The sequence below is a fragment of the Phascolarctos cinereus genome, unplaced genomic scaffold (genome assembly GCF_003287225.1).
Source record: "Phascolarctos cinereus isolate Bilbo 61053 unplaced genomic scaffold, phaCin_HiC Scaffold_5;HRSCAF=322, whole genome shotgun sequence".
Taxonomy (NCBI): Eukaryota; Metazoa; Chordata; class Mammalia; order Diprotodontia; family Phascolarctidae; genus Phascolarctos; species Phascolarctos cinereus.
This window is the reverse complement of record NW_027555958.1, coordinates 254,230,641-254,249,481: the sequence shown is the minus strand read 5'-3', so window position 1 is coordinate 254,249,481 and position 18,841 is coordinate 254,230,641. Positions and strand designations below refer to the sequence as shown.

The 18,841-nt window shown below is 35.9% G+C and overlaps 1 protein-coding gene and 1 pseudogene across 1 annotated transcript in view; one reads left to right on the top strand and one right to left on the bottom strand.

Annotated features, from left to right (window-relative positions):
• Nucleotides 1–18,841, top strand: part of MYH10 (myosin heavy chain 10) — a 182,921-nt gene that overhangs the window by 43,540 nt on the left and 120,540 nt on the right. The window contains 3 exon segments of the mRNA XM_020966465.2: nucleotides 863–965; nucleotides 1,657–1,686; nucleotides 9,251–9,343. Coding sequence (XP_020822124.1) covers nucleotides 863–965; nucleotides 1,657–1,686; nucleotides 9,251–9,343 — 226 coding nt within the window.
• Nucleotides 11,322–11,934, bottom strand: LOC144457667 (uncharacterized; annotated as a pseudogene).

The window sequence follows — 18,841 nt, the reverse complement described above, 5'->3', positions numbered from 1 at the left end:
TTTTTTTTAATAGAAAAGGCATAATAAATCACAAAAATACACCAGGAGGTACAGCAGACACTGAAAGTATTCAAAAAGATCTTGATTGTCTGGACCAGTGGAACAAATTTAATAAGATAAAATGTAATACCCTTAAATGTGAAGTTCCTTGCTCTAATTTTGAAAATTAGCTGTGTGAGTACAGAATTGATGAGGAGCTAGCAAAGAAATTTAATGGATTGTAAGGTTAATATGAGTTAATATTGTGTCATGGTAATTAAAAATCTAATGAGATCTTGGCCTTAGGCATGATGTCCAGAATGAGAAAGATGATACCAATATATTGTGTGTGTTGGTATGTGAGAGACAGAGAGAGAGACACACACACATATAGTGTCTAGATCAGTGAAAGGCCTGAAGAACATGTAAGAATTAGTTGGGGAAACTGGATGTTGTTGATAGCCTAGTAGAGAGAAAATTTAGAAGGGATGTAGCCACCTTCAAATCTTTAAAGAACCATCTTGTAGAAAAGAGAAAGACCTGGCTTGTTGGATCCCCAGGACCAATTAGGAGCAATTTCAGTGGAAATGGATTTGTTAGCATAGAGAAAAATGTTATATGAAAAACCTAAGAAAGAGAGCTCTTTCTTTTCTGTATTGAAGGGGGGAGGAGGGGAAAGAGGAGGAGAAGTTTGTAAGCAGGGCAAATGTAGAGTATGTGGGATTTTGGTTTTCCTCTGGAAAAAACTTTTCCCTCTCTTTGTTACAATTGATGACCTTGAGGCATTTTATTTATCTCCACCTCTCAACGATCAACTTTTGGACTGGGCATGCTGTATTTGCTTTAAAGAATGAAGATGAAATCAAGTAACTTATTCTTTCAGGGGTGAATCTGGTGCCGGGAAGACAGAAAATACCAAGAAAGTTATTCAGTATCTTGCTCATGTTGCTTCTTCCCATAAAGGAAGAAAGGATCATAACATTCCGGTAAGCTTTTAAAAAAATCATTTATTTTTAAAAAATTTTTGTTAAGAAATGAAAATTGAGAAGAAAAATCTGCATTTGACTTGCACAATATCCACTTCATTCTCTTAATCAGCTGTTCTACCACAAAAAGAGGTGGGAGGAGTTTTGTAAGATCTGAGCTACTCAATAGTGGCTGCATCAAGGAGAATTTTCCCTCTTGTGGAATCTCTAAGTAGTTAGTAAGCTGAATTGAAGATATTTGAATGCTGTTTAAGCATATTGATTTTTACTTTCAGCCAGTAGGATCCTTAAACTTTTTCACCTGCTTGGTCTTCAGAGCATCGTGCTGTTCTTGAACCTCTAAGACTTCTTTGGGAGATTATGGGAATGAGGTTTAATGGAGAGGGAAAAAAGTCATGTTTCCTTAAATTTGGGTAAGAGGAGAGAATAAGAATATATTTGGGTGTGTTAGATGTTTGGGGTGAGGGTGTGAATAAGTTAAATCTGTTCATTGGATTGAGGAAATGAGTAGAACTCTTCAGTTCTCCTTGTAATATAAAGATTCAGAAATACCAATTAATGGAGCTTGATGGCATGCTGAACAAGCTTTTATCACACTGAATTGCATGTTGACCTGAATGATATGGGAAATAGTTTGCTGCAAGGGAAAGCCCAAACTTGCTAACATTTGCATTTATTTGTTTGTAACCAGCCTGAATCGCCTAAGCCAGTGAAACATCAGGCAAGTGCTTTTCTTTATGCTTCTTAGTTATGAGTTAATGCGACTATTCTCTTTGGCTTCTTGTGTGTTATAATGGAAACAAATTATATTTATACTGTCAATCAATCAGTTGTTAGAACAATAATCAAAATAGTTCTCTTTCAGTTGTTTTCTTCTGTTAGAGATGAGAGAACAAATTGCATTTATTTTAATTTTGTCAATTTTTGTTTTTATTCTGTAACATTGACTTTAATAAATTATAAATTATACCACATAATTTATTACGCGTGTTCATGTAACAAGGTTTTTGTTCCAAATGTATCCCTCCAATACTGCATGGAGTTATTTCATTAGCTGTTAATTATAATTTAATATAGGCTTTTGTGTTCTATATCATGTTTTGAGTTACATGCTGTGATGTCAAAAGTTCTTGCACTTGGGATAGCAGATGTTTCTAATCTCTGAAAAGTCACATCATTGCTATGTATGTCTGTGTTTAAGGGCTTCATTTTATTCAACATACAAAGTTAGAATTTTCTTTCTTAAGGACAAGTTCAGGAGAGTATAGTCCTGAAAACTGTGCTCAATACTTAATGAGACTGATTCCTTCCTTTTAGCTTCACAGGCTGCAGGAGGAACATGTACAGGAGAAAGTTACCTATTTCCCTTCTCCACTGAAATAAAAAAGATGAATTTTCCCTCATGTGGAAGGTACACATGTGGGCCAGATGTATATTCCACACTGTAGTCTTTTTCCTATTGCTGAGAAAATCTTATGGGTTTGTCTTCTACAATGTAAACTAAGCTATGATATAAAACAAATGTGAGGCAGAGTTATAAAGACAATTTGTAAATATAAAGGAATTTGACACAGGTGTTAGGGCTTCACCTTTCTACTTAGTTGGGGATATGCTCTAGACCAGAGGTATCAAACTCACAGTGTGACAAAACTCCTGTGGTACAAACTAGATTAAAATGTAATTGGGAAATGTTTAACAAAATAAATTAAAAATACAGTGCAATATAGATAATGTTAATTTGTGGTTTGTTGTTGACTGTGATCCAGTGTGAAGACTGTAGTTCGACATCACTGCTCTAGACCTTCCTCTGAATGAATTAATCCTTGAAGGACTATATTGTACCTATATAAAAGATCATGGCCCATATTTCTTACTTTGATAGCTGGAACTGCAAAATGGGAGATCTAATCACTAACTTGGCTATTTTGATTAGACAGTGTTACACCACAGTTCCAAATACTACATTCTCTCACCAGAGTATAAATTGGAATGGTAAATATTCATTCTAATCATTAAAACATTCAGATTTAGACTATATTGTCAAATCCTTAAATTATTTAATATGTGGCATAAAATATATCAGTTTAACACTTAAGTGTCATTTTAAACTTCAGAATGGTTCTCTATTGTATATGAGTGGTATATCTATACCTGGACATTGAATTAAGTCATTGGTATGTGCATTTTTTCAAAGACAGTAAAAGCTTCTTTTGTTCATGCTTTCAAGTCATTATCATTCTATATGACATTGCATTAATCAGATGTTTACAAAACTATCTGTATTATAGAGGTATGGCTCATAGCCTAGACCTCATATGATATGCTCCAGTGATGATTTTTCTAAATTCTTATTTTAAAAGTCATATAAAAAAGAAGTCTGCTTCATCTATGCTAAATACAGTAAGGGTTGAGGCTGTGTTTATTTTTTATAGGTTGTGCTTTATTAATATTGACTATAGTTTTCAGTAGTTTGATGTTACTAAGCACTATGAACCTGCTAGTCATTTCCTCCCAAGGCCAGGAGGACCTTGCACCTAGTGTCCTAGGATTTAACCATTAGTTGGCAGTCTAGATTGTATAACCAAGTGGTAAAGCTGTGGTGAATTAGTAAAGACTTTGAATAATCCATGATTCCTTGTCCTCATTTGTCTTCTCTATTTTTAAATACAAATATTCTTCCTTTTTTAAAGAAAAGGAAATAGACATATCAAATCAAGTCACAGAATTCTAGAATTTAAGAGGTTGGAAGAGAAGAAACCTCAGTAGTCATCCAGTTCGAACTGTATATGAAAGGAATCCCTATTATACCATACCCAACAAGTGGTTGTTGAAGTTTTGCTTGAAGACCTCCAAAGAAAGGGAACCCACCACCTTGCAACCTACCACTCCACTTTGTGATAGCTCTATTAGTTGGGAAGTTTTTCCTGACATTAAACCGAAATTTGCCTCTTTCCAATCTCTACCGCTTGCTCCTAGTTTTGCCTTTTAGGGCCAGACAGAACAAGTCTATGTTCTCTTCTGCATGCCAGCCCTTCATGTACTTAAAGACAGTCACCATGTTCCTGCTGAGCCTTCTCTTTTACAAGTTAAATATATCCAGTTCTTTCAGTTAATCTTCACATAATATAATCTTAAGTTTCTTTACCATCAACCCTCAGTGATACCTGTAAATTCATATTTGCCTCCTTACACTAGAACTTCTGGTTCCTCTTATTGATTACTTGAACTTTGGGCATTTACATATAGATATTTGAAACCATTGGTTTTAAATATGGGACACAAATTGTCTCTGTTAAACAAATTTTAATTAGTTTCATCATACAGTTATCTCACTGAAAGTACAATTTTGCTTGTATTTTCCATTCACAGTGACCTAAGAACTCTGCTGGTCTTTGTGTCTGGACATTGTTTTAGCCAGCAGAGCAACCAAGCCATAACAGTAATTTTTTGATCAATTACTAAATGTGATTTCTTTTAAGCTAAGATTTTGTGTATTTTATAGGCTTTTCATGCTTGAATAGCAATTAGAGCAAGTCTATTTTCACCAGCTTTCAACCTGGTCCATACAAAACTTGAGTTCTGATTCAAAGGCAAGAATATGGCAGAATGCACATCATATTTAAACTTTCAGGTTGATAATTTTTCCTCCTTTTAGAATAAAGTTTGTTTCCCTTACTGATAGAAAATTATAATTTCCCCAAATTTAAGCCCCACCCCCCTTTTTTGCATATTGCTCAATAAAGTATCCATAGATCATAAGTTAGGTCCAACAGGTCTTTTGCCAAGTGATAGATTTTTCAGTAAGTGAATTGTGGCTAACCTGTATCTTTGTTTCGTAGGGAAGTAAAAACACCAAAATCCATAGTTGGATTGACTAATGTCTAATCAGATTTGATAAGAAACGACTAGCACCTCTGCTCTGCCAACTCTTGCTTCTTTTCCCTCAGCCATAATGGTTAAGAAATTACTTGTTTCACTAACAAGTCTGAGTTTAGGAAATTACTTAGTGTGGATATAATTGAAATTAGCAGTAGTAGTAGTTTCAGGATGCCTTTAAGTGGTTCATTTCGTTCATTCCTTTGTGAGAGGTGCTGGGGGTGGGGAAGGTTATGGTCCTTCCATTTTTGGGAAATAGGTTTTAATTGATATTTTTGGTATTTATATTACTCACATTTCTCAGTATATTCTTCTCTTTCTGCTCTCCCAGAGAGCTGCCCCTTATAATAGAGCTTTTAAAAACAGGATTTTTAAAAAGTTCATTAAAACCAATCAACATATCTAAAAAGTCTGAATTTATATGCCATGTTACACACCCTTGGCTTCCACTTCTAAAAAGGAGAGGGAGGAAATATCTTCTCACATTTCTTCTTTGGGGCCAGGCTTGGACTTTATAATTTCTCTGCTTCATTCATGGTATTAACTCAAATCATGAGCTATTTGATTTCACCCATAACAGAAATATCTCTTGTGAGATATAGTCTTAATTCAGCAGAGAGAGGATGGGGTGAAAGAGAGTCCTACCTTGCTGTTGAGCAGATGATACAATAACCTCAATAGGGACATAAAATTGCATTGGAGGTTCTGTCACTATGACATTTCTTTGAGTTAAGGTTTTTGCTACTGTTAGCTGCTAAAATTTTTTTTTTAGAAATCGCTAGATTTTTGTCTCCTGAATCCTTTTTCCAGAGAAAGGGCATTAGAAAGGTGAACTTCTCTACTTGGAGTTACATTGGAAGACTTATACAAGAACTCTAGCTTCCTTATCTACCTCTGAAAATTAGTATTACCTTTTCTTCCTTCCCCTTCCCTTAACACTTACTTGCCTTACTGAAATGGTCTCTGAGACTTGACCCTAAAAAAAGATAAGTCTTTCTCTCCATATGTCCCACTCCCTTACCTCTTCCACATATTCAAGTTCTTTGGTACTAGGAGCCTCCTTCCCCCCAAATGGGATTTAGAGAGCAATACATGTATCCATTCTTGTTGCTAGAGACCTAAAGTGATATTTGTTATCATTTAAGATGAAGCCCACTCTGTGAAATCTAGTTTACTCTTAAGTAATTCAATAGTAAAAATTTGGAATCTGTAGGCTTAAATAAAAGAACTCATCATTAGATCCTACAATTACAAATTTGAAGTGGAAAATAACTTTAGAGATTATTGAGGGACTTTTAGATACTATCCAGCTCCCATATTTTACAGATGAGGATTCTGAGGCTCAGATTAAATGACTTGCTCAGGTTCATACAAGTGTAGGTGTCTGAGGTGGACCAGGTCTTCCTGATTGCGTGTCTACATCATCTTGGCTTATTGAGCAGAAGAGAAGTGATGAAAAAACTCAGCTTGAGAAGATCCTGCTCTTTGGTTATGTCTTGGACTAGTCAAAATAGGAGTCAGCATACTACTACCTGAGTAATATATATTATCTTCAGAGACCATTTCCAGTTAAAATCAAGTTGTTGAAATGATGGTAGTTAAGGATTTAGAACCATCAACAAAGTATTAATTTAAGCACCTATTATATACCAAGCTCTATGCTAGGTGCTTCATTCACTTTATGTGTATAAGGATACTTTTAAACATATACAGAATAATTACACAGAGAATAAATCCAAATAAAAATTTCTTTAATATGATAGTTTAAGGAAGACATCAACATTTGAGAGGACGAGGAAAGGGAAGGTCATGCTTGAACTGTGTCTTTAACAGCAGAAAGGAATTCAGTAACGTGAGTGAAAAGGGAGTACATTCTAGGCTTGGGGCCAGTGCAAAGGCACAGAGGTGGGAGATCAAGTGTCATCATCTTGTGTGTGTGTCTGAGTATTTGTGTCTGTGTCTATATAGAGTGAAGGAGAGTGAAGAATCTGATAAGACCAAAGTATAAATTTGGGAGATTGCTTCCTAAATGGCAGTTCTGACCATGTTATTCCCATCTATGGCAGTTAGGTGGTGCAGTGGACAACACTGAGCCTGAAGTCAGGAAGGCCTAAGTTCAAATCCAGCCTGAGAAACCTCCTAGCTGTATTACCCTGAACAAGTCACTTAACCTGTTTACCTCAACTCTGAAGTGGGGATAATAATAGTACCTACCTTGCAAGGTTGTTATGAGGATCAGTATTTGTAAAAAACATGTAACGCAGTCCCTAGCATATAGTAGGCACTGTATAAGTGCTTTCTTTCCCTCTTTTCCTTTCTTCCTCCCTTCTTCCTTCTCTTCTTTCCTCTGTTGTTTCTCTGTTCCCTGTTACTTCGGATGTTAAGTGTTTGTCATTTAAAACCCTTCCTGTCTTTCTTGTCATTATATATTATTCCCTTCCACATAGTCTATGGTCCAGACATACTGGGCTATTTGCTTTTCCTCACATATGATACCGTATCTCCCATTTCTAGGCCTTTGCACTGACTATCCCCTGTACAGTACTTGGAATGCTTTTCCTCCTAACCTCCACATTTTAGAATCCCTGGCTCAAACATAACCGCTTGCAGAAGACCTAGCTGTGCCTTCTGCTCTGCAACTGTCTTCTGTCTACTCTGTATGTATCTTATATGTACCAATTTATTTAGATTTGGTGTCTTCCAGTTAGAACATAAGCAATGCTTAGAGATTATATTTTGCCTTTAAAATGTGTGTGTGTATCTGTGTCTGTGTCTCTGTCTCCATCTGGTGCTGAGGACAGTTCCTGGCATACCTTAAGAGTTTAATAAGTACTCTTTAATTTAAAATGACGGAAATTTTGAAGTTTGAATTTGATAAAGTTCATTTATCTGAAAAATTTATTGATGTGGGATTACCTTATCCATTGCTAGGTAAATGATTTATTACTGTATAATTAAATTAATATCTATATAAAAGCAACAAAACAGATAGACCATCAGCTGGGATTTGGTTGTCTTTTAAGTAGGGGTCGGTGCAGCTCTTTATTTCCTCATTGAATTTGATTACAAGTAAAATATATGAGTATCTGGGTAATCCAGATAACTGCCTTGGAACTCATAACATGGATATTAATATACAATCTAGCATCTTTTTGTGTAAACAACTATTTTAGCTTTTTGCCTAGAGATGGGGATGGCCTGAGGCACCCATATCTGTCTCATCGTTCAATTTCACCTGGCCTCTCAAAGTATTGGTCAAAACATTGACTTTTGACACTAAATCTTCATTAATACTTATAGCGTATATGGAGTAATGTTAAAAGAATTTTAGATGTAGTCATTGAGAGTTTCCTCAACCTATTTCCTTTGTTTTATAGATGAGGAAACAAAGGGCCGTGAGTAGCTGTGACACAGATCAATTTGCCAATGACTTGCTGTGTGACCATAATTATCTCTTGTTTAAGTACACTGATGTGTGAAGTGAATGGTGAGATAGTAAATTTGCATGGCAGCTGGGTTCTAATTTTCAAATCTTTTGGTTCTTTTATTTATTTATTTATTTATTTATTTTCACTTTAGACGCACTTCTATAAGCTGATTTAATTTTTAGGGTCAAGATTCTGTTGATTTTTAACTGCAGTGATGTGTCTTTTGAAAAAGCTGTCCAGTTTTGTTCACAGATTCCAGTTTTTTAGTTCCAGTCTAGAAGTATAACTTCTTCAAAGAAAGAATTGGCACACTTTTTTCCCATGATACTGTTCCTTTTCGGACTCATGGATAAAGTATGGATTAATGTACTTTAATTTATAGTTTTTTAAGACTTGCATTCAAGTTCACATGCGTCTTTTTGGATACAATCAAGAGAAACTCAGTTTTCTGAATTCAGTTTGAATAAGAAATAATGTTAGTATCTTTTTGTTCCTTTGGTTTTCCTATCTGTTAAATGAGGATAATGATATTTAGCCAACCTATACCAGAGTATTTTGTGCATATCTGTTGTTATCGTCTATGTGTAAGTTACTTTTCCTCTCATGTAAGATGGTAGCATTTTTAATAATGAGCTTTGGCTTAAAAAAAAAAATCAGATATTGTTACATAACATTTTATTTTTGGAAAATCTGTTTCTTGCATTTTCCCACAAATCTGTACCTAATTTATTTTTCTTATACTTAAATCCATGTCTTTCTTTAACAACATTAGTTGGATATCATTATGTATATATGCTAATTTATTTCATTTTTAGTGAAGTCCTATCAAAACATCCAGGATTGAGAAGACCCATTTAAAAGGTGCAATTGATACAAAAGAACTGAGAAAAAGAGGCAATCAAATGTGAGGGTTAATAGAAGACTTTAGTTTAACATAAATACTTCTGTGTTTCTTTTTTGTTTGTGTGTGATGTGTTTTAGGGAGAACTTGAAAGGCAGCTTTTACAAGCAAACCCAATCCTTGAATCATTTGGAAATGCAAAAACTGTGAAAAATGACAACTCTTCTCGTTTTGTAAGTTTCATAGCACCATAAAATTTAATTTCTTCAGTTTTCAGTCTGAATTACTGGCATGAATAAGAAAATGAAGTTATTATACCTCCAAGAATTTAAGTAGAAATTGAACCACAAAGCAGAAGACAGGTAGATTATGGGGGGGGGGAAGTGCTGTTGTTGATAGAATTTTTAAAATAGTTGGCTATTTTGTGAGATGACTTAAAGCATTGTTTACTGTGTTTAATCTTGTTATTTGCTAGAGCTTAAAAATGTTTGGTATATAAACTGGCATGTATATGAACCTTTGAAGCTAATTCAGAATTTGGCAAAAGTTTGTCCATTTGACTTACTTTTTAACATGTGTCTGCTAACCTATATTGTAGTCTCATTTTTTTATAAAAATTGTTGTATTTGGACAGAATGAGACTTGATTTCTTAAGAGAATACATGTTGAAAATGCATATTTTGGAGATCAGATGTTACATCTGTATTCATGGAGAATGCAGAATTGAAATTTGTATTGGAAGAGTTGTTTTATGACCTTAGTGTTTCTGGCAGTGTATTATACCTCCCTCTCAGTTATTCTATTTCTGCTTCATTTACTGGATACTATTTTCTGGGCCTCTAGACTTGCATTAGGAGGAGAAAATAATTAAGTTCCTAAAAGAATATGAAATCTTCCTTTAAAGTTAGGGTGTTAAGTTCTATCTCTAAAGATTCTTTCAGCCCTAAGAGTCTACAAATACATAGAAAAAATATTTCAGAGCTGTAAAGGACCTTAGAAACAATCCAGTCTAATTTCTTCATTTTATAGAGGAGAAAACTGAGTTCCACAGAGTGAAAGTGACTGCCCCATTAAGGTCACAGACGTGGTGATAGTGTATAGTGGTAGTAGTAACAAGAACCTGGGTCTTCTCACTCCTGATCTTCTCTGTTTTTTCCTCCTGTGCCTTCTCTGTTCTTTAGGTCAGGGCAATTAATTTTTCTTAAGTACATTGGCCAAGGATTTTTACTTGATTTTACCTTTCTTCATCCTAGGGACTTATATGCCCTAAATACAAATTACTTTAATGTTGTTTTTATCTATTCCCATGGTGCCCAGCAGGAACAAAGGACCTATCAACATTGTCTCAATAATGAAGACCCTAGGGGAGATGGAAGCATTTTGTACATAACTCTTGTTCCTCAGTCTTCTTTCAATTATAAAAACAAAAATAACTCCTCTTCCTCCTTCCAGAAAGCTTAGATTTGTGTTTCAGATAGGGAAGAGAAGGGTAAAGGGAATAAGTATTAATGAACACCTACTATGTGCCAGGTGGGATATGAAGCACTATACAAATATTATTTTATTTGATGCTATGGGAGAGATGCATAATTTCTTATTTTGCTCGTCTTGTGCACTGATAAACCGGCTTCTTGAGAGCTTTATAAACTTTGGGAGGGCTCTAATACTTCCTGGGAAACTCTATTAACTCTGACAATGGACCATTCCCAGCTAATAGGATGTGTTATGAGACCTGCTTGCCCCAAGAAGAAAGATTTTTATTTTTGCTCAGTGTTCTGTATGGTTCCCAAGAAATCTGAGAGAAATTATGTTCATCTTGGATCTCAGGAACAGACTTACTACGCACTACAACATTTTAAGGGAGTTGCCATGGAGTAGCTCTGTGCTCTGTTCTTTTAATGTAACTTCCTTGCATATCATTGTCTCTCCAGAATTTAGCTAGTTCTGGGGCATAAGGTAAGTAATTTTGACTCTATCACTCCATCTGTTTGTATTTTTCTGTCCCTTAAAGTGTTTGCCAAATGTTGGTCAGCATATGTAGAATGACTTCAGATGGTGTCCTTGAAGTAAGAATATGTATTTCCAGCATACAAAACTAGATACTGTGCTTAATTTGCACTTCAAACTATTTCTTTCTTTTTTTTTTGAGGGTCATAAGTCGGCATTTATTATTTAAGTTGATGAACAGGTTATGAATGGGGTGAGGGGGAGGCCTAGGGGAGAGGGAAGAAGGGAGGAGGCAGGGAGATGAGAGCCTCTCCTTTGTGTCTGCTCCCAACGGGGTTGATCCTGATTTCTGAGCCTTGGTCCAGGGCACACAATGAAGCACACGATAAGATGAGGTTCCAGGGGCTACAGGTTTAGGAAACATCAGGGGGTGGTCAGAGTCACACATCCAACCAGAGATGAGGGCTGGGATTCTCCTTGGATCAGCAGCACCGCTTCCTTTTAGAAACTGAAATATAGCGATAAGTTCCATCCCACTTATTTCAGCTCTTAGGAAACATTCTTGTAAAGTCTTCGTGCTAATGAATGTTTTCATCGCCTCTCTAACTTCTTGTACTTTGCTTCTAGTTTCTTTGAATATGCATCCAACTTGTAAGCGCCTGGTCAAGAGCTGCTACTTGCTCCTCAGTTAAAGTGATCTGATCCAGATGAGGCTGAAGTGCTGCAGATTTCTGGTTTAAGTCCTTTAGGTTTCTACTTATGTTTACTGCAATACCTTTCATTTCTAGATACTTCAAGCTAGTCAGTTTGTTCATATTTTCCAGAAGCTTATAGTCTTCATGGTGGCTGTCAGCTCGCCGGTTAGGTACGTGGCCATTTTGGAGAACATGTCCTGACACAGCCCCGTGATGTCCTACTCGGCCATCTCCACCACGGCATCGTCTCCAATCTATTTCTTAATAAGAAACAAACAAAAAAATCACAGAACTATTCTGGTACTTATTTAGGTGACAAAATATATTGGGGCCACTTATACTCTGTAAATATGTAGTCTTTACTTCCTCTTTCCAGAGTTTAGTCATTGGTCAACTTAGATGCTTTCAAAAGTATTCCATGCTTACAAGGGAATTCCAATGTCTCTGACCATAGACATACTTCTAATAACAAGAATACACAAGAGATTTCAATTCACTTCTGTATGTAATCTGTAGGATCAATGAGCATGAAATAACAGGCATTGTGGTAGATTCTAGGTGATCTCAGGAGTATTATCTTCTATCCTTTCCAAAAAATACATATAACACACTAGATTTATCTATTTTAGTAGCCATCTATATCATTTGATAGATGGAACCAGATGCACACACTTTCTATAAGCAGTAATTCTACCAATATATTGCTACAGGGAGGAAGGTAGTACATTTTGCCCTTATAGATACAGCATATTTGGTAAGTATTAATCAAATACAACAAATAAAATAATAACACAAAACTAAATCATATTATGACTAATTTTAAAAAGGAAGCTATGGATAAAATGAAGAGTGAAGAGGCAAAAAAGACTCAATTTTCAAGAATTTCTTATGCACCTACTATATGCTAGACACTATGATGGGCATGAGGGAAACAAATACAAACAAGGCAGTTTCTGAATTCAGGGAGCTTATGTTTTGCGTAGGTAGACATGTTCATAAATGAATATATGTAAGATAACTTTTTTACAGGAGAGATGCTAGTATTTGAGGGGGATCAGGAAAATCTCATGTAGGGCATGAATCTTGAAGAGAGTTTTGGAGGAAACAAGGATTCTAAGATAGGGAGTTGAGGCAGGAACATGTCATAGAGAGAGAGAGCCAATGCAAGGGACTGGAAATAGGATAGAATGACATATATGGAACAGTCACAAGTCCTATTTGGCCAAACCATCGAGGGCAGGAAGGAGAATGATATTTAAGATTGGAAGGGTGTTTAGGACCAGGTTGTGAATGACTTTAAAAGCCAAACAGAGGAGTTTCTCAGTGAGAAGTGTGGAGAGATAAGTGGGAGAGGTAGACCTGGAAGAGGAGGCTGATTTCTTGCCTCCTCCTTATATGTGAGAGAAAAGTAGTGAAGAGAGAGGCATGGATTTGGAAAAAAATAAGAGTACTGAGAAAGAAAGCAGGGCCCAGTGCATCAGAGGGTTAGGTGAATATTAGCTGAGATAAATATCTTTTTTTCCCCACACTCACATTTGTGGTGGTTATTTCTGTTTTGTAATCATATCTCACTGAACAAAACACATTTTTATTTCACTTCATTTATTTATTTATTTATTTTGGTGAGGCATTTGGGGTTAAGTGACTTGCCCAGAGTCACACAGCTAGTGAGTGGTATGTGTCTGAGGTCAGATTTGAACTCGGGTTCTCCTGACCCCGAACTGGTGCTCTACCCACTGCGCCACCTAGCTGCCCCAATCATCAAAACATATTCTTTAGGGTACATTGGTAATGGCCAGAGCAATACTATCCATTTAGCTAGATTCCTTCTGTGGTCTAGAGGTTACCAATTACCTCTACACAGAAAAGCTGTGTACCTACAAAAATAACTTTTTAAAAACTATTGATATTTTTTGTTTATACATCACTTTCATTTCTAGATATTCCTCTCTCTTCCCTACTCAGATAACAATCCCTTATATCAATAAAATAAAAGGGGGGTGTATGTGTTAAAAGTAGTTTAATAAAATTGGAGAAAAAAGTAGTTTAAATTAACAAATATATTAACAGATTGACATTATATGCAATATTCCTTGCCTGTGGTCACCCACCTCTGCAAAGAAAAGAGGGAGGTATATTTTCTCTTGTCTTTTTCAGGGCCAGCTTTGGTCATTACAGTTTAGGTAACCCATTTTCAAAGAGGATGTTGTAGAATTGGCTTTCAGAATTATGGCCTTGTTTTATTGAATAGTGAAGATTTTTTTTCTTTTGTTTTGTTTTCTCTTACCAGACAGCCTTTCAGAATATTCAGGGGGTCCCAAAAGTCAGAGTGCTGTTTTAATACTAATAAGGCTTAAAACTGCACTCTTGTCTTTTGGGGCACTCTGTAGATGTCAGAGCTGAAAGGTAACTTAAATGAATTGGGCCTGTTTGTCACTTCCACTCATTGCTTCTTATTCTTGCTCCCTGGAGTCAAACAGCTTAAACCTACTTCAAATGACAATCTTTCAGTACTTGAAGACAGCTATCCTGTTCCCCCTCACAGCCCCCCTTCTCCCAAACCTTCTCTTTTTCTAGGTTAAGCATGCCCAGTTCCTTCAACCGTGTGACACATGGCTTATCAGTGTCTTCATTTTGCCTTTTCATATTAAGATCTTTAGTTTCTCCTTTGTTACCTGAACACTGTTTTTTTTTAATATAAACATTTGAGGTTATCAGTTTTATTTTTCACAGGTTTTGTGCAAAATGAAAGTACCTAGGATCTAAGGTGCGACCTTTTAACTGAGTTCAAGTTTTATAGAACAAATCCTTTTATTAAGGGGATTTGTTCTGTGAAGTTTGGATTCAGTCAAAGAGCTGAACTTGAGGACCTAGAGGGCCACATGTGGCCTCAAGGCCCCATCCCTGTCCTAGGCCATGAGGGTGTATTCTTGAATCTATTAATATTTTAGGTATAATGTGTTCAGGATTGAATTCTCAGTGCTGGAGGTATATTTTCCAGTCTACTAAGAAGGCTTTAGTTGCAGTCTGTGTTTCAGCTTTGGTGATCACCAAAGATGGCTGTTAAGATTTGAAATGTCAAACTTCCACCCTGTTAGTTCAAGACAGCTATTTTGTTTTACGATATTGACCCTGGTTGCTATGCATATGGTTCCTTCTTAACTCTCCTTGGAATGTTGACCTTTATATTGTACCTGTAATCTAGTTTCTAACCATTGTTGATAGACATCCTATAAGATAGCACCACTTGAGAATAAATGAATGTTTTCTGAGTATAAAGAATGGAAGATACTGTTACATGTGAAACAATTCCTTTTCCCACTAACACTGGTTGTAAAATGTATTGGGATAGCCCAGTGACTCAAGTGGATGGATTAAAACAAAATAAAAAATGTATTATATAAACATGTTTGTTAATAAGAACTGATTAAAATTAGAGACAGGTGACCCAGTGAATAAAGCACTGCACCAGTAGTTAGGAAGACCTAAGTTCAAATCCTACCTCAGACACTTTATAGCTATTTGACCCTGGGCAAGTCACCTGACCTCTTCACTGATACTATTGTTATAATTAACAAAATCTTAAGCCTTGATCTAGCTCCTTTTCTTCCTTAACAAATGCATTTTAATTTTGGCTAGACTTGTGATTTCATTAGTATCCTGAACTCCTGATGAAGAAACCCCCTGCTACCTATGTAGGTCATCTTAGAAATCTGCCTGCAATGCTAAGGAGTTATATTACTCTCCCAGGTTCACAAAGCTAATGGATTTTAGAGGCAGTACTTTAATGCTGACGATAGCTAACGCTAGCTTTCAACAGGTACATAAGAAATAATGCTGTGAAACAGCTAAGCCAAACAGGCTTGGCTCAGCAGGCACTCTGCTGGTAATATTAATGTTACTGAGTCTGTCCAACCACTTGGAACAACACTAGCCAGCCCTTTTTGTCATATTCTACAACCATCCAAGCTGATATCATATGGTTGCCACCACCACCACCAGCAGCAATAGCAGAGCCATGCTTGGCTAGCTCCAGCAGTAACCTTGTAAGTAAGTTCTATCTTAGCAGCCTTTGTTGGTTGTACTTCATCTTTGACCAGGTCTCTCTCAGTCTTAGCTTTATATTTTAAACTATGAGCTAGAGGTCTAATTTCCATTTGGACACCACTTCTTAACCAATTGCTTACTTCCAAATTATTATTATTGCTTTCATTGGCCAAAAGTGAGGAAAACTTAAACTGTTCCCTTTTGGTGTTTAGTTTCTTGCTCAAGACTTCATAATCATTGGCAATATTTTTTTAACTTTCTTCTTCTAGTATCATTTGTGTTCATGAGAATCAGCCAAAGTAGGTAGTTGTCTTTGTGTGTGTGGTGTGTGTTGGGGGGGGGAAGTTTTCTGTTATGTCTTGGATATATGTTTCAGTGATATAACTGATCTTTCTATTATCATCAAGTTAGGTTGTTAAATTGCTGCCTTAGTACCCCTGAGCAAGGCATCACAAACTACTTCTACTCTTTGATACTTTCTCTGACCCTTACATTATGGTCTCTCACCTGAGCTTCTTTACCTCTACTATAAGTGTGTGTATCTGTGTATATATCTGTGTATATATAAAAATATATAGAAGTGTGTGTGTGTGTGTGTGTGTATTGGAGGATAAGCAGTATCTTACTTCTCATAGCATCTACCTCTACTCTTCCAGAAGAACCTGAAAAATAGCTTCTGTTTAACTTTTATTTACCATTCTCCTCTATGTAAGATTCTTCCATTCCTCCGCCTTCTAAGAAGGGTGACATCTCCTCTCCTATACTTCAGATCCTTTTTATTCTATCATTTTTGTTTCCTTTAAGCACACTATTTTCCCTAATAACCTGGAGTGTGGTTGTGTGTTCTTGGGGTCTTTTATCTGCCTCCACAAAGGGTACTAGCCTTCATCCTTGATTTTAATGATATGGTTTAATTTCTTTCACTAACACACATTAACTTGGCATAATACATAGTCTCGTAAGGTTGCTCTGACTGAAAAATTCATCATTCTTTCTCTGTTTTGTTGATGAGCACCTCAGAACTTAGTTAGATTAATCCTCAGCCTTCATTAGATCCGTTCCTGAAGACTTAATGAGTTGGTATAGTACCTTTTAAGATCTTATTTTTCTGCTGGAATAATTTTGAATAACCCATGGTCACTATCATATAATGAAGCAGACTAATAGGATGGTCGTGAGTGCTGGAGGTTATAGCACTATTTAATTTTTTGACCAAATGTGGATTTTGATGTATAGAAATCTGACCTAATGTTATTATAACACTACTGTTTATTATAAAAATTTAGGAACATTTGGTTTGATATCACTAAAAGTAAACCTTAAATACATAATGCCAAAAAATCTGGATAAGTTTTTTCACTTCAGTGGAAAAAATATCATTCAGTCAGTTTGACTGAATTGAGTATTCAGTTCAAATAAAAAATGTAGTCTAATCATTTGTTTTATATGCACCTTAGTTTGATAGCTAGGTGATAATATCTGGTTTTAATACTTGCTCTCAGTTTTAGTGTATAGCCTATGCTACTATGGAATAGATTGTTCAACATTTCTATAAGAAATTCTGTTTTCACATTTGGACTCTAACCTCAAAATCCCCAATAGTCTATGTGAAGTAGTAGAAATGACACTAAAAGAAACTGACAGGAAGAGAGGCTAACCCAGATATATGCACAAAACTCCCTGCAAGAGGTGAGAAAATTTTGAGCATGTTGATGGATCTATTCTCAAGATAGTTTGAAGAGAAACATACAAAGTGATTATAAAAAAATTCATGGATGATATGACTGCCAAAGATAATCACAAGAACATCTCTGCTGATCTGTATGTCTAGCCTCTCATTTCTATAAAAGCTCAGTGCCAACGGTCTAAAAGTATGAAATATCTTTAGTGAAAACATGAAAAATTGATAAGTTGGCTTTTGTAATCAGAATTCTACAGCAGACCAATAATTTGCTGTCTTAATTGACTGAAAGTTGCAGAGAATACAAGATTATACCATTATTACTTTGTTGACAGTATTTTTTAAGCCATTTGATTTGATAGATGCCGTAAGGGCTGTTCTCCAACATGATACTAGTTTTAAAGTGCTTATTTTAAAACATATGTATATTTTAAAATTACATAAGATTCCTTGAAAGATATAACTTCTGTTCTTCCTATGCAGTTGTGTAAATGCCTTTTTTAATAGCTATTTGATGCTACTGTCTGATTGTTAATAGGTAACACACTGCTGGGGGTTTATGAGCTACAGAGTACGGTCCCACAGGCTTATCCCTAAAACTTGAGAAAGCATCCTCTTTCCATAGACCCAACCTGTGAGTGTTAGATGATAGTACAGATCAGAGGGAATCCTGTATACTGTGGGGGCTTCACCTTAGATGTATGTAGCTTCTCCACATGTTTGTAGGGACTCACTAAAGAATCTCTGTTTTGTTGTATTCCTTAATTTTGCACACATCCACTAGAGAACAATTAGTATTTATTTTCTTTTGTTGTAGTCTAGACAGTTTTCTAGTACCTTTCCTTTCTAAGCTATACTCGCCCCTGTGACAGTAGGAAAATTTGAATATGTATATGTATTGTTTTATGTACTGATGTCTGTTGTACAGCATCCATTATCGGGGTGGAGGAGAATGTGAGCAATATGAATTTCCTTAGAATACTGGTGCCTGTTTTTCATTCCTAGAATTCTTTACCTCCTAGCTTCCTTAACTCCCTTCAGGTCCCAGATCGATTCTTACCTTCTGCCAAAAAGCCTTTGTTGATCTCTCTTAATTCTAGTGCCTTCCCTGTGTTAATTGTGTATATTTTCTTAAGCATATCTCGTTTTTACACATTTGTTTGCATGTGCTATCCATCATTAGACTATGAGCTCCTTGAGATCAAGTACTATTTGTTGCCTTTTTTTGTATCCCTAGTTCATAGCGCAGTGCCTGGCACATGGCAGACACGTATTCAGATTCCACACAGAGGACTTTTATTTAAAAGTGCCACATAAATTAAGAGAAGAAAGAAATGGAAAGCTTTTTATGAAATGCTGTT